At 36.1% G+C, this 24880-nt stretch overlaps 3 protein-coding genes across 3 annotated transcripts; all 3 read right to left on the bottom strand.

Annotated features, from left to right (window-relative positions):
* Nucleotides 1–485: 485 nt before the first annotated feature.
* Nucleotides 486–5261, bottom strand: LOC7463081 (MA3 DOMAIN-CONTAINING TRANSLATION REGULATORY FACTOR 1). Its single transcript, XM_002321624.4, has 4 exons — nt 4810–5261; nt 4400–4668; nt 2852–2946; nt 486–2688 (listed from the first exon to the last, which is right to left on the bottom strand). Exons 2-4 carry the CDS (start codon nt 4626–4628, stop codon nt 871–873), a joined length of 2142 nt encoding a protein of 713 aa, XP_002321660.1. The 5' UTR covers nt 4629–4668; nt 4810–5261; the 3' UTR covers nt 486–870.
* Nucleotides 5262–6586: 1325 nt separating this feature from the next.
* Nucleotides 6587–12361, bottom strand: LOC7463080 (probable Ufm1-specific protease). Its single transcript, XM_002321623.4, has 13 exons — nt 12119–12361; nt 11674–12036; nt 10758–11029; nt 10466–10553; nt 10159–10334; nt 9386–9476; nt 8769–8894; nt 8585–8632; nt 8427–8503; nt 7661–7749; nt 7414–7525; nt 7150–7252; nt 6587–6966 (listed from the first exon to the last, which is right to left on the bottom strand). The coding sequence occupies exons 1-13, from the start codon at nt 12312–12314 to the stop codon at nt 6737–6739; spliced, it is 1971 nt and encodes a 656-aa protein (XP_002321659.2). The 5' UTR covers nt 12315–12361; the 3' UTR covers nt 6587–6736.
* Nucleotides 12362–12764: 403 nt separating this feature from the next.
* On the bottom strand, nt 12765–19374 carry LOC7463078 (protein STICHEL-like 2). The gene is given in 9 exon segments (XM_052447634.1): nt 12765–13117; nt 13457–13512; nt 13822–13906; nt 13909–14547; nt 15066–15284; nt 15396–15581; nt 16139–16358; nt 16441–18131; nt 18951–19374. Coding segments are annotated over 8 exon segments (3075 nt in total). The 5' UTR covers nt 18034–18131; nt 18951–19374; the 3' UTR covers nt 12765–13040.
* Between the last annotated feature and the right edge of the window lie 5506 nt (nt 19375–24880).

Below are 24880 nucleotides of genomic sequence, written 5' to 3'. Positions count from 1 at the left end.
TAGAAATAAGTTATCATTATTATCTATGATTTTTTTTTAATATCAATTTTTTCAAATAAAATCATTTCAATATATTCTCTATAATATCCTAACATTCTAGTTACTAAATTATTAGTTATCTTTTTTCGGGAAAGGATTTGATTTGAAGTTTAAGTGTGTTTCATTGCCCTTTATGAAATAATTTTCACTTTTAACCCTAAAACACTTTTTTAATTTTATTTAAAATATTAAACAGAAATTATAATTTTATCATACAGCTTTTGCCTCCTTAATTGTTAATTATGATTCTCAGAAAGAGGTTTAGATGACCTCCTTCTGCTAATTAGCATTAAGCTTTCGATTTTTAAAACCAAGATTTTACAATAATGGTGATATAAGAAATGTTATACATTCAAAGATTATTATGAAAGGTCCTTTAAGCAGACCCAAACAGTAATAAAAAGATTATTATGATATTATAACTAACATATATATAAGATAGAATATAAAAGTGAATTAAAGTTCGTAAAAAAAAATTATAATAATAATTCTTGGCTTTTGGGAAATAAAAGAAATTAATCCGGAGTACTTAACCATATCAGATTGCATGCATAGCTACGTCACAGGATATAGCATGCTCTTTGGATGCGCCTAAAGCTATGTCAGGAAATAAAACAAAGGGACCAACTTTATACACACTAGCTGGGATCTCACGAGAATCTCCATCAGATGAGCACAAAAAAGGGGAAACATCAGAAGGAATCCAAAACATCCCGCATCTACCTATCCATCCCCACTTCTGAGCACCATAAGAGACCATTACACAGTTCGGAGAGATGTATATAGGCAACAGCATGCATGAGAATGAGAAATGGACATACGCTTTTCTTCTCAAGTAGCCGCCACCGCTTTTGAGGAGCCGTCTCCAACAGATGACCCAAAAGATGCTAGCAGCCACCCCTTCTTCTGAGCATACTCCACATAGAAATTAAATTTCTCCTCTGCATTCGGAATGTCGAGAGCCAGATCATCCATCCCATCCTTGATACGGGTGAAGCCTTTGGTCATCTGATTGATTGTGATCAGGCCTTCATTGAAACAAACTTGAAGCAGATCCAGCATCCTGTCATTCTTCTTCTCCATTGCCATGACCAACGCCTTCTTCACCACCTCGTGGTTAAAGAAGGGCATTCCAAGGTCACGAATACATTGGCAGGCTTCTCCCAGAACACCCCCGCTCTCATACTCCTCCAGTAGCTTCAATATCTTATCCTTTGCATCTTCCACAGCCCAGCCAGTCCCACCTCCCCAGCACCTCAAGAGCCTCTCACCAGCATGACGGGCAGCAATAAGTGATCGAGCCATGCGCACTGTCTCGCTTCCACTGCAATTTGGTTGCAACTTGCTGCCTATCTCCTCTAGATTCAAAGGAACCAAGACGTCATCAATCACAGCCCTGGCAAGAAAGAGTGCAAGCTCATTTGAAGCATCCAGAATGTCCAGCGCTGTATCTTCTGCAGATTCAAGAAGCATGATGAAACCATTAACTATATCTTCAGTTGAAAATATCTCAATGTGAAGAGCTGAAAGCAGCACAGATGCCATTTCCTTCTCCCTATTCTTCCTGTCCATGGCTAGGGTGATGAGCTTTTTCAGGAAAATCGGGTTAAACTCAGGCATTCCGAGATCTTCAAGACTTCGAATCAATTCAGGGATGTCATCTGAGAGAAAATACTCATGAATTATTGTCACAACCTCTTCCTTAAACCGCTTTACTTTCCCATCTTCAGCTTGTGCCTGTCCATCTTCACCTGAAGATTTCATGAACGAAGCATCAAGCCATCCTTCAGAGATAGCCTTGGGGACGAGGGATTGAAACAAGGATTTTGCAGATGGAATGTCAAGAGCAAGGTCATCAAGACTCTCTTCCAATCGAGCAAAGCCCTTTGCCATTTGACTGGAACTTATCAGGCCTTCTTCAGAAGCTTCCTTCAATAGCTTCAATATAAGTGGTTCTGCAGTTCGGATCTCCATGGCAAGAACCAAAGCCCTCTTAACAACCTCATGATGAAAGAATGAAACCCCTAACTCCCTTATGCACCTGCAGGCTTCAACAGCATCTCCACTCTCCACATATTCCCTCAACAGATCAGTGATTTTTTTCTTCACTTCCTCAACAGTGATGTGGGTGCTTCCACCCCACCTCCTCTCCACAAGTTCTGCATGGTGTGGGGCTGAAAGATAGTTCTTTTCAGTAGTTTGCAGAACTTGAAATCCCTTTGAGGATTCTGGTAGGGCCTTCTTTGCTCTGGTGAGGAAAGCGGGAGGAAGGATATCATCGACCACAGCACGAGCTACAAACAAAGCAAGGATGTCAACTGCATCCAGTATGTCAACTGCAAGATCATCAGCGGACTCTAGAAGTATGACAAATCCATCCCTAATCTGGGATGGGCTGATGACATCAGCATACAGTGCAGAAAGCAGAACTGAAGCCATTTCCTTCTCCTTATCATGCCTGTCCATGGCCATGGAAACAAGTCGCTTGATAAAGTACAGATGATAATTGCTAGACCCAAGCTCTCTGAGGTCAGATGCAGCCACTTCCACATCACCAGTACTAAAGTACTCCTCTATTATTGAAACAACAGCCTTCTTATAGTCATCTAAAGGATCTGAGATGGTTGCCCCAACAAGCTGATACGGCTCCTGTCAATAATAGGACAGAAGGGAGAAATCTACAAGTCATGATACGAGCATTTACCCAAACAGTTCAGAGGAGAAAAGCAAGCAATAAAGAACAAAAATAGGAGCACTACAAGACTAAGAGCCCGGCATATATACATTTACCCATTGCAGGAACAGCACTTACCTCTCCACTATCATAGTTAGGATCATTTCGATCAATATGGGATTCAACATCAGTGTCAAGCAGTTTTCCCCATGTTCCCTTGCCACCGCCGCCATCTGAAATGATTGAAAAGAGGACAAACACTAATCAGCATGAAGATAACCAGAACTTTTTCTTATAAAAAATAGTGTCAATAAAACTAATAATTCTTTCTTTATTGGCCATGCTTGCAGGAATTTGTAAACAAACTGATCTAATATGCACTAATTTGTTCTCTCTTCATTGGATTGGTTATTTAGTGCCAACTAATGATTAGCATGTCAAAATGGTGTGGACTCGCTGTTCAAGGAGCTTTATAATCAAGTTCAATATAGTGCACCAAATTGAGACACAAAAACACGTAGAGCATTTTTTCTGTGTTCTGAATCCCAAAGGTGCCATTGGTCTTCTACAGGCCAGGCTCCCCTCAAACCAAAAAATCCCAGTCATTCAGTATGAAGATACAAGACCGGTATATATCATCAAATTAGTAGTATTTGATATTCTTCAATTCCTTCAATCAGCATCATCAACATACAACTAAACATTAGACTACATTAGATTAAAGTTAGATGGCATTCAACCATTGAACCGGGTATTATGGCCCCTAACTTCCCTTTAAAATTTATACACAGGTCACTCTCTCTGTGAAGGTTATATCGTATCATCAGAATAAATATTTCACAAACTATGCTGATCAGAGTAGGCAATGAGGACAAGTTGATTAATGTATCAGCATTTAATAACTTTAATCTTACAACTATCATGCACTAAGAAGAAAATGAAAATCTCCTTAGCCATACATTATGCTTATCATCATCAATAATATCCAGAGTTTCTTGGGCTTATATACACAGTTATCACTGCTTTCAGCAGATAATAGATGCAAAAAAATCTTATCGTGGATGTAAAGATAATATATCTTCTAAATGTAGATAAACGGCCTCCACAAGACATATTAAAAAGTTAAATCATAAAGGAAAAGTTCACAAGTAACATACTCATCCTTTAACATTCTAATAAATATTCTCTCTTCAGTAAAGTGTCATAGACCCACAAGCTTAAACTATGCGATAACAATTATTAAGTTCAGTAAAGTACGCTGCAAGGAGTCGTTTCACACATTCTCAAAAACACGCACATTGTTTGTAGGTTTTCAATCAATTTCCATATTATCACCCAGTTATCCCATTTCACTACTATTGATCTTTCCTTCTATCCAAACATATTTTATCTGAAATCTATAAAGTTAATTAAGCCATGTTCTAGCCTCCATCCAATACATCTATTTTCAATCCCTCAAATAAATTTAAGATAATCCGAAAGCATCTGATCCCAAAATACAATGGCACAATTGCACTAGATCATCAGAATGACCATATGAATGTAAGCAAGATAAAAACCTAAATCGATTCAAATTTTATATTGATATTCAAAACAAAGGAAGCTATACATCCATTAAGCATATATCAAGCAAGCTATTACTCACAAGTCATCATACAAATTATAACCACTCCATTTGCAACCCACCTTTCTTAACACGCACATGCTTCCCCGAGTGTGATCTCCTGACATGCCTCACCGCAATCCCAGCAGTACCGGATTTCCCCGCAGCAGGAACTTTTAAGTGATGGTCAGAGAACAATGGGGATGGGAACAAACCCTTGGGAGACGAAGACAACAAATTATCTGCATTTTGACTCGCTGTTTTCAACATTTCCCTCTGCTCATCCGTCAGAAACCCCTCACTCGTCGCCATTTTTACACTTGTCCAATTCTATACAATCCTCAAATCTAAACTGCAAATTAAATAAAAATAAATAAATACATAAGGTAAACATTCTTAGTTTCTAAATAACACAAAATGAGTGAATAAAAGATATTTCATGAAATATAAAAAGAAACAGAAACTGAAGGAAAAAAAAATTCAAAATGCTCACTCTTTTTCACTTTCCCTCCTTCTCTCAGTAACCAAACACCCACTCAAAGAAAACAACAACCGACAGTATCACTATCAGAGAGAGAAAGTAAGAGGATTGAACGTCACTTGAAGGGAGAAAATATTAAATCTAAGAAACGGAGCCCGTAGCCGAACCCGATACTTCTGTGCTTGGCCCGGATCTCGAGCCAAGACAGACAGGAGAAGCAACCGGATCTCCAAATCGGAGCACCTCCGATTCGGATCCAAAAGAAGAATAAAAAAAAGCAAGATTATTTAATTGAATAGAAGGATAAAACCCTAGATGAGATGGAACGAAACGAAGGTCCGATACGAGTGGATCCTGGATTGAAGTAGTAAGTTAGAGTAAGGTATTCTCTTGTCTCAATCTTTAGTTAGGGAGAGGAGAGAAGGGTGGGAAGGAAATGGATGAGAACGGAGGAGAAGAGAGGAAGTGTACGTTATTTATAGGGAGGCTACGATTACGGTTACACGTCACCGGGGGTTTTTGGGTATATTACCGCTTGAGTATCCACGTGGCGTTATGTCTACAGACTGTTCTGTCTTTTGTGTCCACTCGGCAGGGTAGGAACATCTTTAGGGTTTTTCCCGGCTACTTCAATTACTAAACTACCCTTTGTAGTTATTCTATTCCCGGCGAGGGAGGGGATGGAGGGATAAGGCTCTTACAGGGTGAGGGAAGAACAAGGGATGCGTGAAGAGGAGATATTTGTATGGGTTTTTTTTTTTTTTTTTTTTGCCACAAGCAACGTGTTCCGCTTTATCTTTTTTTCTTGATTTCACTTAATTTAAAGAAACATTGCTGAAATTGATAATGTTTTAAATGAAAGAAGAAGGAATGCTTTTACATATTTAAACAAGGGCGGCAAAACCAACAAGGATGAGCGGTAGACAAGCAAGGTCAGGTCCATTGACAGGTAGAAGAAAATGATGAAAAGCTTCTTAGATTTTATACTTGTGAAGTCAGGGGAAGGAAGCTTTGAAGGATTATGGGTCTTTTCATGGCTGGTTGCTGGGATTTGTAGATTGAGCCGTTGAAGGTAGCCGTTGAATTTAGTCTCGTGAGCACCTGCAAAACATGGAGCAGGCTGCGTGTTCGTAAGGGAAATGCAAGAGAAGATGAGAGTTTTAACCAGAGAATGTGAGCTCCCATTTTTTTTTTCTGTGTTCGTGGGAGAGTTAATGAGTTAAGGATTAGGTCCTCAAAAGCATAACTCAAGCCCAAACAATGTGAATGGTGGGCTTACGCAAGCCTTAACCGAACCCACCAAGGCGGGTGCAGGCTCAAGTTTGAGCTCGTCCCCATCGGTTAGTAGGCTTGAGCAAGAGACCTATCACTATTGAGTTTGTTGATTTCAATTTGGAAGCCCACCATATCATATATCAACTTAAACCATAAAATTTGGTTTGATATAGATTAGTAATAGTAGCATTAGTTACGTGAATTAAACTAAAGAGTAATGATTTTCATAACAGAAAAAAAAAGAAGAGTTTTTTTTTAGAAGAAGGTGGAGGCAAGTGAAAAGTAATACGTGTTATAGCAGTTGTTTTTCGAATAATTTTTTTATATCAAAATGTATATCAATAATTTTTTTTAATCAACACATCAAAACAATTCAAAACACACAAATCATATTAAATTTTAACATAAAAAAATTAAATTTTTTTTAAACGCGGTGCCCAATTTCGCTGTTTGGAAATCATTGGTCAAGAGGCTAAAAGATTTCGCTGCACACTCGAAACTGAAATCTCAACACTTGAGAAATTTGCCTGTGGCTTATATCAACCCCTACTAAATATAACACTCTTCATGTCAAGCAAATTGCTAAAAGATTTCACTTTCTACATAAAGGGGTTGAGCCTTGGGAGTATCAGATTGTTTGTCTATCTATCTATGTCTCCTACTACTACACCATGCTGGGCCTCTGCGGCAGGAGAAGATTATAGAACTTGTCATGTAAAAAGAAATTCCTTCCCTTGCTATCAACAGCCTTTTTCCATCCACACCATCCACCATTTACAATTTTCTTGTGATCATCATTGCCAGTATAGTGCGGATCAAGTATTAGAAATGCACAATCTCCACTCACTTCATTGTAATCAACTCCTAGAAGGGTGTATGCAAGAACACCACCACCTACATTTACGTACAACATAGTAAGTTATTCAGTTTCTATATTTTTACTTTCTTGTGGAACACTATACAACACCATGCAGAAAAGCGTTCCATCTTAGCAGGATCGATCTTTTCATAGAGAGAAGACGCATTCGGTAGAAAAATAATTGGGAGAAACCATATCTATATATTTTATCCACTTACCAATCATGATAGGTGTTCCTTGATTCTCAAAGTGCAAGGCCAGCTCTCGACATTTTTCAGGAAGCTCAGCTCCGGATCTAACATTTATGATCTTGCAACTTACCTGTTAAACACAGCAAATCATCCTGTCAAAACCCAACGGCAGAAATTTGGCATTTCAAAAGATTCTGAGCACACTTGCAACAGTATATACAAATGCCAACTGAAAACCCCCAATATCAGTTATAAAGGTTAGTTTTCAAGTTGGATGGCATGCATACTTACGCCCAGAAGTTTATCTAAAACAAAGCTCAACTCAATAGCACCAATCCATTCACGTGATCCAATAAAAGAAGGATCTTTATCTCCGATCTCCACAAGTGCTTGTTGTATTTCCCTACAACAAATGCTGGTTTATCAGAACGAATCACATATTGAAACCAGGCTTTTTTATCAAGTACAACTATAAGGCCAACTGAAGCACACAGTAAAGATAATCTTAAAAACTCCAAAATGTTCCTGGTATTCATACCTATGAGAAGGAACATCAATGGATGTGTAGTGTTGGAGTCTGAACCATGAAATGATAGTCTGCAGAGAGCGATAAGCACAGCCCCAGCCCTATCAAGTACATGATGAACATGATACAGTTAAGAATAATGTACGAAAGATGATTAATATTTATGCCAGCAATTTCCCTAACAATGTGGTGAATGAACACCAAAACATAGACTCCAGAATTCCATAAAAAGTCAACAAATCACAACCGATCCAACACAAGATCAAGAAATAAATATGTAAAAGCCTTGAGAAGCTCTTCTTCCACATTAGCAACATTAGAATTGTTGTAGTTTGTGGCTCATAAACACAGATGCTGGAGTGCTGGAGTGGAGCAGAGCAGTACGATAAAGGGATATTAGAAAAAATTATTAATACTCCTTGGATGGTTAGGATTCCTTGAGCGGTTTAGGATCTACTATAAATACACACTATGTAACCCTATTTCGACATAGTGAAAAAATAGAAGCTCCTCGTTTCTGTGGATATAGATACATTGTCAAACCACGTTAAATCTTGTGTTCTTTTTGGTTTCTCTTCTATTGCAATATTCATCAATAATTGCTGCAAGTTTTTCATAACAAGAATCATACTATCAGGAAGAGTGACTGTGATCATTTACCCAATACACCAATGTTTCCACACAACCAGCTTAAGTGCCCCTGTAAATACCTCAGCTATTAGAGCTTAGGATGGATGTTCAAAACAAAAAATCTACCAGAGAAAGAAAGTTTCATTACTGAATCATCAAAGCCATCTTGAAGATAGTGATGGTATTCATAAGAACCTTGAACCAGAGAGACAACGCCTCCTGAGACTGCATAAAAAGTACGAATTCAGTATGAATAAGGTTGAGGAACTGCTGGACAACAGAAAAATAAACAGCAGCAGCACTGACCCCCGCTACTTGGAATCCCGATATGTACATCTTTGAGCAAAGAAGGCCCTGATGTTATCATAGAAATATGTTAAGGTTAGTACATAAAAGACAGAATAAGTGAGAAATAGGAAAGGAAAACATGAGAGGTAGATGCCCACTGCAAACCATGCAGAATGTTTCCTATTTGAAACTAAACAGTTACCTTTTCGTTTAGAGCTGTTTCCTGAACCATCCTTCATCATAGAGAAATCAAGAGCATTAGCAATTCTTAGAAGCGGACGATCAAAAGGTAATCCCAGCCTCGTGTGTAAGGATCTTCTGACTTCAACTGCACAAAAAGCAAGTTCAAGTGACTTGAGAGAACACAGGATTCACATGTGATTATAACCAGTAAACTAAGAGTAGACCAAGCTACAATATACAATCTGCCCTGGCTCATCTTTGAAGTTATTCACTTGCTAAAAATAGCACCATGAAAAACACACCAAGAAATTACTCGTGTGATAGATGTGCTGACATGTATGAGAGCTTCATATGAACTGATATTGCTGCATAAGCTGGCTAAAAGGCAAGCTTCACATACTAATCCAAGTGTTTAAAACAAAAGAGTATTATCAACTGCCTATGTAATGAAGTCAATCAATATGGTTTCAGATTCTGTATGTGCTACTTCAAAACCACTAAAAGGAAGGAGGGATCAATTTTGGTTTGATAGCGACCTCTGCAACCACTAAAAGACATGACAAATCTTTTTTTTTCTGGAAGGTCAATTCTCTTAAGACAGCAGAAAGTTTGGTTTTGCCACTACTTAGTGCTTACCTTGTTTCAATTCTGTCTCCCCATAATTGAGTTCATAGATAACTGTTATAGGATGCAACAGCCCAGGTGGATTAAAGTGATATGAACATAGCTGCAAAGAAAAATAAGACTTCCTGCTTAATTGGAGAAAAAAGAACATGATAGGCGACAGTAATTTTTGCATCAGTAACAAGAATCTTTGGAATTAGTGGGCGATAAAGGCAACAATGATAAGGACATTCTGCTCAGGTCAATTGTAGAGACAAAAGCACATGGATATTATGGTGCTCTGTCTTAATGGTCTTCTTGAAATTTACTGTTTTAGAAGCATATTTTACTGAAAAGCCTGTTTGTTTTTGCTTTTTAAAAGCACTTCTGAAAAAATTTCATTTTTTTTTCTTCATTTTTTTTTCAGATCGTTTTGATATCAAAAATAATTTTTTTTAAAAAAATATATTATTTCAATGGATTTCCAAGCAAAAAACACTTAAAAAAACAACCACTACCACAATACCAAACGGACTCGATTCAAAACCCTGTTTTTTGAACTCAATGTAACCTGTACTTGGTTTTAGGAAGGTTGGAAGCTATACATGACATCTATGACTTTATTGCAAAATTCTGAAACCTATGCAATCGAAAGCTAAATTTTTACCACCACTAACTACTCTACGGGTACCTCTCTCCCTTGCTCTGCTAAAACTCAACAATTATATAGCTTGGTTATTTTACATCAGCTTGCACATAACACAAGTGTATGGTTTGTTTTTTCAGATGCATTGACAATGTCTCACCTGTGGGTGTTGAACTAAGAGTTTGGGCAAGACTGCCTTTTTCATTGAATTGAACTGGTCAACTAAAGCAGGGACGATCAACTTTGAAATTGCAGACATCAGCAGAAGATCCTTTGCCACATAGCAGAGCACTTCCAGCTCAAAATTCACAAAAAAAAGTCTGGCTTCTTCCAAAGCTGAAATCACAAAGTCAAATTTGCATTACAGTGAGTTAAGACATGAAACCACTGTGAAATTGCGACTATTACTATTGTCATCCAAATACACTGAGCATAAACAAAAAATTATTTAAGATTGAAGCTGATACCTGGAAAATATTCCGCAAGGGGAGCTGAAGATTTAGGGGACTTTCCTGAACTATTGAACAGAACGCTCACTTGGATTACATCTGCATTCTAAGCAGAAAAACATACATTAACAAAAAAAGGAAAAAAGAAAAAGAAAAAGAAAAAAAGAATGCTGGTCATTTGTTATAATTCATGACGAATGCAATGTCAGATCAGACAAACTGCCTAAGAAATCAGAAGTATTCAAGAACCCCCTTTATCTCCAACATGAAAATCATGCCATGAGAAACAGCTAAAAAGCTATTTCTTTACCTCTACAGAAATCAATCCCGGGGAAGATTTGCTTTTCAAACAAAAGTGTGCGCATGTCAATTTTTTTGCATCAGAATCTTGAGCAGCTTTGTCATCCACAAGCTTGATATTTGTGAGATCTGTGTTAAAATCCAAGTCTACACCACGGATAATGACAGGTTGAGGTACACTTGATATGTCTTTGCTTAATCTTTCTACCATGTAGGTAGCCAATGGGTCTTTGAAACTGCTAGCAACCGCTTCAGCTGCACGCAAGTACATCTTTTCTGCATCTGAGATACAACAATAGGACCCTTTAAATGAGTATTACTGAAAGTGTCCGATTTATAACATCATATACAAATTTGTGAAGAAACTAAGAACACAAATTCCAATAACTAGGACATGGTTTGAGAAAGAAACAACTCAATTCACCCAGCTCACAAAGCGTTCAACTCTAACTGCCTGAAGCCACCCCAAGGGTTATATGATCCTCTAAACCCCTACCATTTGTGTGCCTTTGCACTTGCCACCTTAACCGAAAATATTTTCAGCATCAGCTAGAATTAAAACACTCCTCGTCAATGATGCATTTTTGGTCCTTATTGCACCTATCAAGTGGATAACTTTCTCTTAATCAGTGTCCTTTTCAAATCTCTCATATCTCCATTCCTCCATGTCCACACAATCACATTGACTTTGAGCTCCTTAAGTAGGTTCCAACTTCCATATCAAACTCTCCATTAATCTTGTTTCTAATACCATTTTTAAGATCTAAACTAACTAGAGATACCAAAAGTAATTAACAAAACACTAACTTTCAACACCCAATAAATTCCCCATATCTGAATTTTAACTTCCAAATTTAAAAGCACAATAACAATAACAATAACAATAACAATGATGATGATGACGACAACGACTAGTTAAGACTCACCAGCCTCGTTCTTCACCGGAAAATAAACCGGCATTTTAATAGGTAGATTACATCGAAACAAACAGCCTCTCTCCCAAACAAAATTCTCCTGATTCTCTTCATAAACAACACTATCAAAGGCCGTTACATTTCCATTTCTCTCCACAAAAAACTTAACATCACCACCACTCAAACCCGCAACCGCACCAATTAATTCTCGGTTCTCCAAATTCTCTCCTCCACCACCAATTACAAACTCTCTCAATTTCCTCGCCCAACCAATCGCCTCGCGAGCATTCTTCTCACCATCATCAGAACTCGAACCTCCAGCAACTAACGCTCCGATTACGTCCAATCCTTTTATCAACAGCGTCCGCAAGTCGTCTGCGAAAAAAAATGGTTAAATAAAAAGGAAATCAGACAGTGTTGAGAAAATTGTGAAATTTAATAGATGGAGAGAGAGAACCTGATTCTTTGATGAAGTCTGGAAAGGAAGAGGAGGAGGAGGTGTGGATGGATTTTAAGGTGGAAATGATAGTGAAAGGAGGGAAAAATGGAGATCCGATAAGCCATTGGAGACCCGGTTCATTTTTTATTAGTACTAGTCTAGGGCAAAATATTTTTATTGTATCCTCATCGGTTACCTTCTCCGTTGCTTTCATTTCTTCTATCTCTGCTCAACTCAAAAATGCTTCAAGCTCATGCTTTGCTGTGCTGTATATATAATTCACAGGGAGGCAGTCTGCTAAATTTGGTTATTGTGTTTTGGGCCTTTAAGATGGGCCATGTAAGGTTTATTGACTGGCCCAAGCTCTCTAATATTATTCGATTGAATAAGAATTTGCTTTTGATAACTTTGAGACCATGGATCAAAAATTAAACAAAATAATTAAAATATTTCATCTTAATATATTTTTCAAATAAAAAGTTATTTTAAAAATATTTACCATAATTTCAAATACATGATACAAAATAATTTTAAAAATATATTTTTACTTGAAAATATCTTAAAACAATTTTTTTAGATTTCTTTATTTTAATACACTAAAAATAAATATAAAACGCAATTTTACACTTGTAAAAACGCAACACTTGGGGTTCTACTGTTTAGATGCTAAGTAAGAGCTTTTGCTAAATTTTTAACCAAAATAATATGGTAATTACATAATTAAGGGATGAAAAGAATCACATTGATTGTTAAGATCATCCGTGCTACCATGATTTGAACTAGCTACATACTGAAACTACTTCAATTTGAAAGAGCTACGATATTCATACACTGATATGCCCAGAATTCTGTTTATATGTATATATATGTACAAAAAGCATATTTGAAGCTCCTCTGCAGCCCACACAAAAGTTCTTTCATCTTTTCTTATGCAGCAGAACTACATAGCAGTGGCGCAGGGAAGAGCCCACCGAACCAGAGGTGATCTTCGTTTCTGAGGGGCCAGCTCCCATGCCTGCAACATTGACACCCCTTTACTCACAAATGCAGCAATCAAGTCAACATTGAATATGGTGGTGCTAGCAATATTTTGGTAACTCAGTTGTGTTTCTAACTCAGAGAAGTTAGATATTCGCTGTGCATCTTGCTTGTAGTAAGCAAATTCATGATTGCCAATTGAGAATTCAAGACCCAAAAACAAAATAAAATTGAAGCAGATGATAAAAGATGGCGTGAGAAGAAGGAAAGTTTCCCGACAGGAAAGAGCATCCAAATATCAACACCAGATTAACATCTTATTGGCCATTAAGTAACTTTCAAGACATGTCTAGTTTTAAAAGCATCTCCAGTTTTACCTTGTCTGCCGGAACGTGGGAATTCTCCAGCAAAGAGCAACTGAATCCTCCCTTACCCTGCCAAATGAGGGATCGAAGAATTTGATAAGTACTTGCAGTGTGGAAAAAAGAAATGAAAATACAGAACATGGAAGAGTAATCTTTCAATAACAAGAGCGTTTACACAACATCACATTTGCACTTGGTTGGAGACCACTTGACAAATGTCTCATTGTTGAACTGATCATGAAACACAGTAATGCTAAAAACTTCACTCGCTGCATGGCTCACCTTAGGAATAAACTTCCACTATTCAAGGAGCCTCGCCCAAGTTCTATTGAACACAATGCATGTACAAATGAGATTGGATGCTAGGAGAGCTCTTACCCATTCTCAGTGGTGGAGTTGTAGTCGTTGCCACTCAAAACATATGAATCATTGGCTTTAGTGCATGTTTCAATAGGTTTCTTCTTCCCATCTGCTTCTCTTGATGATTACCTATACAAACCACTTGAGTATTCTCTGAAGAACGTATCATCTTTTGCAGTCTGAGACTTTTAGGAAAGCAGTTCGGCTGATCCTCAGCCTCTTGACTAGAGAAAACTGTATAGTCAAGGTCGTTTCCCCCAGCCTTTGAAGAAGAAAATCCATACCCAGGGGTTTTAGATGTATCATCATGAAGTGATCTGAGAGATGAGGTTGTCCCTATGCTCAGCACATTCCCTTCACTGTTTCTTAGAGCCCTCACTACTTCCGCTCTGTGATAACAGTTGTGTGGTATCTGGGATCGAGAATCAGAGGGACAGGCTGAAATAGCTCTCTCTCTTATCATAGGCCTTTCAGAGATGTGATCAGAGTAGTCGGAGTCAATGCCACATTCAATGGGTGGTTGTGATTTGTGCCTCATTCTCCGAGAACAACCAAAAAAACAAAAAGATTGCTTCCATAGTTTGGCACATTTCGATGCAGGAGGAGTACAAAGTACAAGATTGATCCGAATTTCAACATTACAACCCAAAATTGTTTGCAGCAAACTTGCAATAAGCTTCCATGACTTTTCAGCCTTGGATGCATAGTCAGAATGATGGAATTCCAATTCAGCTACTGCCAGACCTGAAGTGCAATATAGCTCAGCCATCACTTGCAAGATAGAGAAACACATTCCATGCATTCAAAAAAACTTATAATTAAGCTGGTAAAGAGAACCCTTTGAGCAAAGATGAGATATTCTACCAACATCTACAGGGTTTATGAAGGAAGAAAGTGATCGATATTGCCAGATGTTGCCATGCCATTACAACTTTCAGCTTGCCAATATAAGCAAATAAAGCATGGTAAAGGCAAGCTTCATGAAGAGATTTGTGACAGCAAGTCCAATAACCTGTTTGTCTAATAGCATTAAAGCAAGTAATTATTAGGATAGGCCTCCCTAGTTATGGTGCTATCTTTAATTTTATATGGTTTTCAATGCAGTAGACTGACATAAAGTTTGGTTATGAATCCATTGTTCGAAAGTCATTTAGTGACACTGACAGCATAGTACATGTATGGCCAATCCTTCATGTGCTAAATGAGCTAAGTATGGTAAAGGTAGAAGCAGAGAATTGAAAAAAAACATCGCATGAATGTACCTCTATTAATATGAAGAGAAGATAGTTTCCCTTGTTTCCTTAGGAAATTCCTGAGTGAATTTGATTGGCATAATTCACTAGTTCTCTTCCATATAGTATCTAATGTCGCTTGACAACCCCCTTGGACTTGTGATTTTTGCAACTTACTGTCTTCACATGAATACAGGGCAAGATGCTTCAAGCTCTCCCCAGTGGATGGTGTGCTGGAAAAGCCTCCATCTGTATCCAAAAGAATGAGCTTTATTTGAGAAAGAGAGAGAGAGAGAATACACTTAAATGAACTGAATACTACAAAGACAATTAATTAGTGCTTATAGTTAACATCCTGACCTCTGTCATGCCCATTTCTGATTGAAGACTTTGAATCATTCACATCCACAGCCGAGGCTTCCAGTGAGCTCAACTGCAGGAGAGCTGCCGTGAGCCATGTACTTTGGTTTCTTGACATTCTCAGTTGCTTCTCACTTTCAGAAAGTATCTTCAGGGCATGACTCAGTCTCTGCATGTCCCCTTCAGCTGTAAAAAAGGAAACTTGCAACTTTCATCATATAAAAAAGATATGCAAATATAGTGACAAATAAAAGTAGATGACACAACTAAAAACAAAGGGTGAATATGTACATCTTGAAGTTGAAAACAACACACAGTTTAAACAGGCATCACATGCTAGATAGTCAAGTGGTAAATATGCTAATGATATTCCAGCAAAGCATCTAGAGTTTCCCATGGGTGAAAAATCAGTATGGATCTGGCCTATAATGCTATGTCTGGAGCCATGTATGCCCATTGTCTGTACACATTGTGACAGGTCACTGATGATTAAACTGGTGCCAAGCAGTTTGACCTTGTTTGGGACAGTTCACTGAACTGATAAACTATCATTAGCCCAATTCATCCTGCCATGCCCCGTGGCTTTAACCGACAAAGAGTGAACTTGCAAAGTCAGAGAGTGCACGATGAAATACCAAATGAGTCTTAAGGAACCATTAGCAAAGCATTCATGTAAATGTTACTAACAATAACAGTTATTTCCAAAGCTAGACAGGAAACATATTTGAAAATACAAGACTTACAAGAATGCTTCCTTGAAAACTTTCTTCTGACTTCAGAACTATCATCTTTGCATTTACCAGCAAGAACATCCATTATGAGATTTGCCAGCTGAGATACAAGTTGCATAGGATCAATCCTGGACCTCATCAACTCCCTGGCTCTTATAACAGTGCTTGAAGTATCAGATGACAAAGCCAGATCCAGCAAGCCAAGCAATTCATCATCAGAAACAACTCCAATCTGTACAATAACATGACCATTTTCTGTTAATTTGATGAGAAGAAATATGCAATAAATATTCATAAGAAAAGAGATCACTCACAAGCTCATGGACCATGGTCATTGTGATTCTTTTACCGAGCAAACTCAATTGATCAAGCATAATTTCTGCATCCCTAAGGGAACCACTTGACTTAGTCGCAATGAAGTCCAAGGCAACCTGATCAAAGTCAAGGGCTTCTTCAACACAGATATTCCTTAATCTGCCAGCTATATCAGCTTCTTTTATCTTTGGAAAATGATACTTTTGAGACCGAGTGACTGCACTTTTCGGTAGCATATCCAGTTCAGGAGTGATCATTACAAAGACAACATTTTCAGAAAGGTTCTCTAGGCTATTCAAAACAATTGCCCATGTCTCTCCATGCAACAAATGACACTCGTCAACAATGAAAACTTTGAAACGTGATGAAATCGGTGGCATTGATGCATCCTTGATAAGGGATCTAATCCTTCTGGTCTGATTAATTCTCACAGAGTCCACTTCTTTCACATCCTGGCTCCTTCCAGAAAAGAACACATAACATTCTCGGCAGAGACCACATGGCTTGTTCTCCTCATGTGAGAGGCAATTCAGGGCAGCAGCAAATATCTTTGAGGCAGAGGTCTTGCCAGTGCCACGAGGACCATGGAAGAGATATAAAGAGGTTATCCTTCCTCTAGAAATGGCACCCAAAAGAGACCTTGCCACTACACCTTGTCCCACCAGCTCGTCAAAAGATTTTGGCCTAAATTTCTGACTCAAACTCCTAGGAGTTTCATTTGTAGCATGCTTCCAGCTCCTCTTCCCACAAGGGCTTGTCTCAGCTACATCCCTGGACAACAATGGATTGCCTTCAGCATCAGAATATGGGTTTGAATCTCTGAGTCTTGGGGTTCTTGTCCAGCAGCAGCTTATCCCACATCCGTGGTCTTTTTGAACCATGAAATCAGCCTCTTTGTTTGCAAACAATGATGTGCCTTGGCTTGAGAAGGCATCACTGCCAGAAAAGCATGGACTACCTACACGACTCAAAATGTCACCCACCCCACCGTATGACTGGACTTGATTTTTGTATCGAGATTTTCGTCTTGTCACAGACTGGTCTGTACTGTCTCCTAGTAGAGATCCTGCAATGGGTCCATTAGTTGAATCCACATCCTCCAAATGATTACTCGAAGGTGTGATGCATACCAAGTCCAGCTCCTTGTTCCTGTGACTGCCATAATACACTTCACTCAACGACATGGTTCCATTAATCTCTTCCTTACAACTATCCAATCCTTCCACCTTTTTGTTCCTAAAATGAGCATCCATATTTTTCACTCCACCCAAACTGTCACCGAAAATTAACTTGGATTTTTCAAAATCACTTCCGGAATCAAAATTATCAACTTGTTGCTTACTCTGTCCATCAAGACCTAAATTTTTCCATCCCGAAACACGATTATGGTTTGATCCACCTTCTTTGGAACCATTGGCAGACTGTAAAGATATATCTTTGGTGGAATTCGTTTCCCAGTTGGCATTTTCCAATAAAGCAGAGAATTTGCTCATAGAATTGGTTGAGGGATCCCTTAGTGACCTCACTCTCCTAAGGGCTATAAGGGTTCTTGTGATGGGAATATCAACAGAATGTCGCCGCCCATCTGCCATTTTCCAAAATCAAATAGTAGGAGTAACAAATGAATTCCTTCAGGACACTCCAAAATCAAATTTCAGGATCCATCACCATCGAGAGCTGCATTCCCATCCTGAAAGAACAAAAAAACCAAACATCCTAGATAAGAAACAAATCTCCATATCTTATCTATTCATTAAAGAGTAAAATGGGAGGGGGGGGACCTCAAAACATTTCAAAGGACCAAACAAGACAATCAGACCCTCTATTTCTTGTTCACTCTATAAAATCCATAACTTTATAGAACGGAAAGTAAACGGATTTTTTACAATAACCATGAAATAGTAATTATAACAACAATTAATCTCCTCATTTTCATTTTCATTTTCATTTTCATTTTCATCAAAGGAAAACCGGCATAACCAAGTGTGAGAAAAGAAAATTAAAAAAACAAAAAGTTTGAACCACAAAATAGTTAAAAACGGCATGCACGAATGTAGCACATCTTCTCCATCAACCACTTTAAATGAAGAACATATATATATAAGGTATCTTCAGCCTCCAAATAGAAGCACGAGAGAGGAGAAGCAGTGTTTACAGTTGACAGCAGAGCATGCACAAACATTAAGCAAATCCCACTCCCCTAAACGGAGAGATTAGCAGTACTTAAACTAAGAAATTAAATAAAAACACACACACACTCAGAGAGAGAGAGAGAGAGAGAGAGAGAGAGAGAGAGTCCAAGAATTCAAAGATTACAAACAAGAAGAAAAAATAACAAGTAACAAAGCAAAACAAGGGAAGAAACGACAAAGTACGAGAAAACCAAACACAGAACTTGAAATTAATTAGAAACGTAGTCGTACATCGTCCACACGAACATCGAAGTTAGCAGCAGACATGAAGTAGTAATGTGGTAAAAAATGAGTAGCGTAAAAGGCGGGATGGATACCAAATTAAGAGAAGAGAAGGTCTTGGTTTTGGAACAAGAGATACCACCGTAGCAGCTCTAGTTCAACTGCAAAACCAAAATAATGCTGCTACTGCTGGACCCGTAGCTCTAGCACTAGTAGTAAAGAGTTGATGGTAGATTTTGATGCTCTGGTGGTTGGTAACTAGTAAAGTGGTAAATGTCATTCATTAATGACCACTGAGGTAGCTACTTTTGATTCCATTTTAAACCACGAGAAATCCCATTTGACACAGCGCGTACACAAGGAGATATATATATATATATATATATATATATATATATATAAGATAAATGCTTTTTCTTTCTCCAAAAGAATTATAATTATATCATGACAGAGCCAGTAGTCAGGCAGAGGCACAGGGATGAAGGAAGGGAGCAGGAGGTGTGGGGGATTCTGGGTTTCGGGGTCGTTTCCTTTCTCTGCTCTGCCTGTCTCGACAAGAGAGCCTGCTTGGACTAGAGAAGGTGGTTCTGGTAATTTTATAGTAACAGGAGGATATTGAGTCCGTTTCAGTTAGTTTACTTTTTGGTTGCTGACAGAAACTTTGGTGGTCCGTGCGTACGTGTTTCAGTCTCTTCCTTGGAGCGTTGCTCGCACGGGCCTTGTGGTGACGAGACAAGGTCATTCAACTCACGTGAACACCACCGTTTTTTATTTTCCATCATCGAAGTCTCATGACTTTCATTCAATAAAGTTGATTAATAATAAAATACTAAGACAACTTTTGCAAATAACCATTCAATATATTAAAAAGAAAATAAATGTGCATGTAAATTAACAAATTTAGTGTTGGAGGATTATTAAGGTATTGTTTATTTTTTTAATTGTTTTAATATATTGATACTAAAAATAAATTTAAAAAAAAAATTATTACTTATATATATTTCTAAATAAAAAAACAACAACGGCATATAAGATATTAATTAAAGACTGCAAATGGACCGTTACCATTTGAAATAAATAGTGAAATCACGGACTGAAGGGCGAGTGAGAAGAGGTGTGATAAAAGAAGTAACTATCTAGTTGGTCTGTTCCACGGAGAAGCTGCGCTAGCTATATTGAGCGAGAGAAAGATATTATGATAAAACCCAAAAAAAAAAAAAAAATGCTGTTCCCTGAGGAGCTGAGCCGGGAAGCCCTTTTTCAAAAAAGCTGTCAAAATAAAATACCATCACTTTTTAACTCCACCGTCCTCCTCCGCTCCGCTTCCCTGTTGAACCTGTACAAAACACACATGGGGCATATGCCCATGCCAGTAATGTGTACCTTACTACCGTGGCTACTGAGCACACGTGCCTTCACCGCCTGCACGACCGGCGCTCAACGTCCCTATTCCCTGTTATATTTAGAAGTGTTGTTGGGTTGATGTTTAAATTGTTTTTTATATGTAAATATATTAAAATAATATTTTTTTATTTTTAAAAAATTATTTTTAAAATCGATCTAAAATATATAAAAAAATTAATTTAAAATCAAAAAATTAAAGAGCACTTTTACTCGCGGGTGTTGACTCGAAGGAAAGGAACTGAATGAACTGTAATTTTCAAGGAAGAGATTCTGTAGCAGAATCACAGCAACAATGACCTTAGCCTAGCCATGTCTGTCTAAACCGAGGCAGTAAAGAAGATATGCTTGTTCAAGTAAAAGCCTGTCAAAGTTTTTTTTTCACATTTATTTATGTTATTTTTTGGTGTGCAATAACGTTCAGATTCCTAATTAATTTATTTATTTTATAAAAAGAAGCCAATCTCATCAGATTAACGTGATACTCTTCAATAACCTTCTTTTTATGCGGGAATAATTAGTTAATTAATTATTATAAAGTGCAAGTTGCTTGATAAACTAGGTTAATTATTATGCGTGGTTGGTATAGAATGGGTAATCAAAGACTAATCATTTTAAATGAACAAAAGTAGTATCCCATGAGGATTATTTAACAATTCGACCGCCACATGACTAGCATGAAGATGGGTTAATTACATGAATACAAGCTACAAAGTGCTTCTATCGAGATGAATTTTTGGAGCTCTCTAGTGCCTCTATCCTAGGCAAAAATGGGGTTACAAAGGACTTAGAATAATTTCCCTGATTTAAAGCATCTCAAGATTGAAAATTTCCTAGATCTTGACTTTATGCTGATTTTAGATAGTAGGAGGATATATATATATATATACACCAGTTATTTTTTAAAATGTTTTTTGTTTAAAAATATTTAAAAATAATATTTTTTTTTATTTTTTAAAAAATTATTTTTTATATCTAGATATCAAAACAATACAAATAAATTAATTTAAATTTTTTCCTTCAAAGTTTTATAAAATATCATTTAAAACACCATTCTAGGGAGTGTTTAGAAATGCAATGCAAACCGCGGTTCTAAAATAATTTTTATTTTATATTTTTAGATTATTTTGATGTACTGATATTAAAAATAATTTTTTAAAAATAAAAAAATTTTATTTCAATATATTTTTACATAAAAAATACTTTAATTACAATTCTAAATATACCCTACACTACTGCAAATTTACAATGGGAGTAATTAGAGTACAATCAAGAAAAAAAAGTAGAAATTGAAGAGGCCTGTGGGCTATAGCCTAGAAGGCTAGATAAAACCTACCATTTGACAAAGAAATTGTGAGAATAATATTTTTATTAAAAAGAAAGAAAGAAAGGAATCCCGGTAATTAATAACATTGTTGTCAGAGCCACGGCAGGGAGGGATTGCTAGCTAAAATCTTGCTGGCAACCTCCTGTTTCCCTAGATGCCCCTATCAAAATATGGAATAATAAATGGTAAGGGAAAGGTAAAGGTAAAAGAACCAAACTGATTGAATTGAACCGCCGTTTACCTATGCTACCGCCATCTTTTTTAGGCCCTGCTTTTGTAAAATTTCTTCTTTTTTTTCAAATTATTTTTCTTAATATTTTTAGATTATTTTAAAATATTATATCAAAAATAAATTTTAAAAATTAATAAATTATTATTTTAATATATTTTTAAATAAAAAATAATCAATATGAAAACTTTAATAAATTACCTAATCGAATCGGGCCCATTTATCCTCATAGGGTTCTGGCCCATTCGTCTCTGTATTTAACTGGCTGATGGTAAAATCCCAATGTAATTTATCTTTCTTCTTATAGGTCTGTCTCTTTCTTCTTATAGGTCTGTATCCCTTCCATTCTCTTCCAAGCTGGTACTCTTGTTTTTATATTTTAAAAAAATTAATTTTTTTTATTTTTTTACTTTAATTAATATTTTTTAGATATTTTGATACGTTAATATCAAAAATAATTTTTAAAAAATAAAAAATATATATTATTTTAATATATTTTCAAAAAATCATTTTAAAAAATAATTACAATCACACTTTTAAACACATTGAAAACCTAGCATGTTAAAGCAATGAAATATTAAGGATGTGTTAGAGTATGGTCAAACTATATTTTTTAAAATTTTGATTTTTTTATTTTGAATTAATTTTTTTGTATTTTTAAGTTATTTTAATGTTTTATATAAAAAAAATTTAAAATTTTAAAAATATTATTTTAATATACAACTTCTAACGTAATCTCAAACATTCTCTGAAAACGAAACATAGGAGAGCTTGTAGATTCTAGCCCCTGTGATTAATTGACCACCATTTATCCTGTCCCTTGAACTTTGAAGGGAGGTTTGATCTCTCTTCAAAGTTTCCATTGAGATGTTGGCTGCACAGGGCTTCTTTGCATTCAATGAACTCGCATGATCTTGGTTTTGTTTAGTGACTCTGGGAAGGTTGTGTCCTCGGATCTGGAGGGCGACGGATGAATGATGTGATGAACAAAATGCCGTTTTCTGGGCACAATAATGCATCTCTCTTCCTCAAGACAGACAGGCATACTTTTTCGAAGGCAGAGTAACATGTTGCTTCTTCGAAATGGAATGATATGCCTGTTGAAGTTTAAACGCTGCCAGGTCTTTCTGTGCAGTCCTGCTTTGTTTGTTGCAGATTTCACCAGCAAAATGACAAATCCCCTGTAGATGAAAGTAAATCGTAGATATCAAGACAGTGACCAAACGAAAACAGGGGATACAAACACACAGATTCAGGACACAGAACATTGAAAAAAATGAAAACAGAACAACACGGATGGCCTTGCTTTTTTCACGACCGATGCCGTCCTCGGATTCTCTTTGTTTCTACAACTATTGAATCCCATGAATCTAATAATTAAGGTTAATTCAGAACATGTTTTTTCTTCGTAAAATTAGCTAAAGGGCCATTTTAATTCTACATCATGGTTTTGTCCATAATTACAGGGTTGATGACGGTGATAGTAGAATGCTTTTTTTTAAATTATTTCATGCATATTTGATATCGTGATAATTTTTATTTTTTAAATTATTTTTATTTGTATCCAAAATGTATTATATTGACAATTTTTAGATAATTTTTAATTATTTTGATATGTTAATATTAAAAATAAAATATATTATTTTAATATATTTTAAATTAAAAAACACAATGCACCACATCATCAACAATTTCAGTTTTTTTTGTTACAAAATAGGTAAAATATATATGTTTATGTAATTTTATTACAAAAAAATACATTAAATTTAATTGACACATTGAGGAAAAAACCATATTATTATTATGGTCTTAGTTTGAAGATTTGGTTTATCAGAGGTGGTCGGTCCATTGATAGTACTTGTTACACAATCAGACAGTCCTTTCTCAGTTCATCATAATAAACAAATAAATTAGGATTATTAAGACTTAAATCTGCAAAAGAAGCTATTGTCTACTTGGTATATCTACTTGTATTTTTTAAAACTAAATCGGAAATCATCGAATAACTCTAATGAAGTCGTCAAAACACTTCATATATAAATTGCATTTTCCAAAGACGTGTGGGTTTAATAAAAAATAATAAATAAAAAGATTTGAGATAATTATATTATTTTTAAAATTAATGAAGAATATAAAAAGAAAGGAAATTAAATAAATGATGAAGCTTAAAAAAAAAACCAAATAAACCCGAGCAAATTTTTTAAATTTAAGCTAATCTCTCAAATTCACAATTCATGAAATCTTAGATCCAGGTTGAATCAAGAAACTCAACTTCTAATTAATTTAATGTTAAATAATAAAATTAAAAAAAAACACATCAATTTTAAAAATTAGTCAAAGAAAATTCAATAAAAAACGATAAATAAAACGACCAAAGATAATCTGTGTTATTTCAAAATTAGTGAAAAATTCTATAGTTTTTAAATCTGACCCTGAGATTAGGCAAGTTCTTGTCATGGGTGTGTTAACCAAGATTTTTTTATTTAAAAAAAAATACAAATGACACATCATTTTATGAAAAAGAAAAGAAAATTTCTACAGGCTTTGACTAGATTTTTTCTAAGTTGATCAAGTCATGGGGTAACCCAGATTTTTAACCGAATCACATCGGGTTAATTGTCCCTCTATTTTTATTGAATTCCAACCAGACATATGCCCCGAGTTACTTAGGTCAATCCACTAGGTCGAGTCGGATTTTAAAATAATAAAAAATTTTATGGAAAGAAAATAAATAAAAATAATTGAGCCCAATCTTCAATTGAATAAATATTAAAAGATAAAATTAAAAAAAAAATTAAAAAAACAAAAATAAACAAGCAAACTCAGCGTAAATTTTCTAAACCACGGTTAATCTCTAAAACTTGCAACCATCAAATCTTTGAATCAGACTCAATTAAAAAGCTCAATTCTCCATCAATTTAATATTAAAAGATGAAATCAGTTAAAAAAATTATCAAGATAAAAAAAAAACAATCAGGTTAATTTTAGTGTAATTACATACTTTACAAGCAGATATATTCATCGGTTCAAAACCAGTTTCAATAGCTACTGATTTGCAGTTATCTTCA

The sequence above is a fragment of the Populus trichocarpa genome, chromosome 15 (genome assembly GCF_000002775.5).
Source record: "Populus trichocarpa isolate Nisqually-1 chromosome 15, P.trichocarpa_v4.1, whole genome shotgun sequence".
In the NCBI taxonomy this organism is placed as follows: Eukaryota; Viridiplantae; Streptophyta; class Magnoliopsida; order Malpighiales; family Salicaceae; genus Populus; species Populus trichocarpa.
The sequence above is the reverse complement of the archived record's forward strand: the minus strand, read 5'-3'. Positions and strand labels throughout refer to the sequence as shown.

Bases quoted from the DNA above. Each gene is read 5' to 3' on its own strand.
- LOC7463080 (XM_002321623.4), bottom strand. From the start codon at position 12,314: ATGAAAGCAACGGAGAAGGTAACCGATGAGGATACAATAAAAATATTT. The intron at 11,030-11,673 runs GTGAGTCTTAAC...GTTGTATCTCAG, and splicing joins TCCGGTGAAGAACGAGGCTG to ATGCAGAAAAGATGTACTTG. The intron at 6,967-7,149 runs GTAAGTGGATAA...ACGTAAATGTAG, and splicing joins AGGAACACCTATCATGATTG to GTGGTGGTGTTCTTGCATAC.
- LOC7463081 (XM_002321624.4), bottom strand. From the start codon at position 4,628: ATGGCGACGAGTGAGGGGTTTCTGACGGATGAGCAGAGGGAAATGTTG. The intron at 2,947-4,399 runs GTGGGTTGCAAA...CAATCATTTCAG, and splicing joins GCATGTGCGTGTTAAGAAAG to ATGGCGGCGGTGGCAAGGGA. The intron at 2,689-2,851 runs GTAAGTGCTGTT...TATTATTGACAG, and splicing joins CTAACTATGATAGTGGAGAG to GAGCCGTATCAGCTTGTTGG.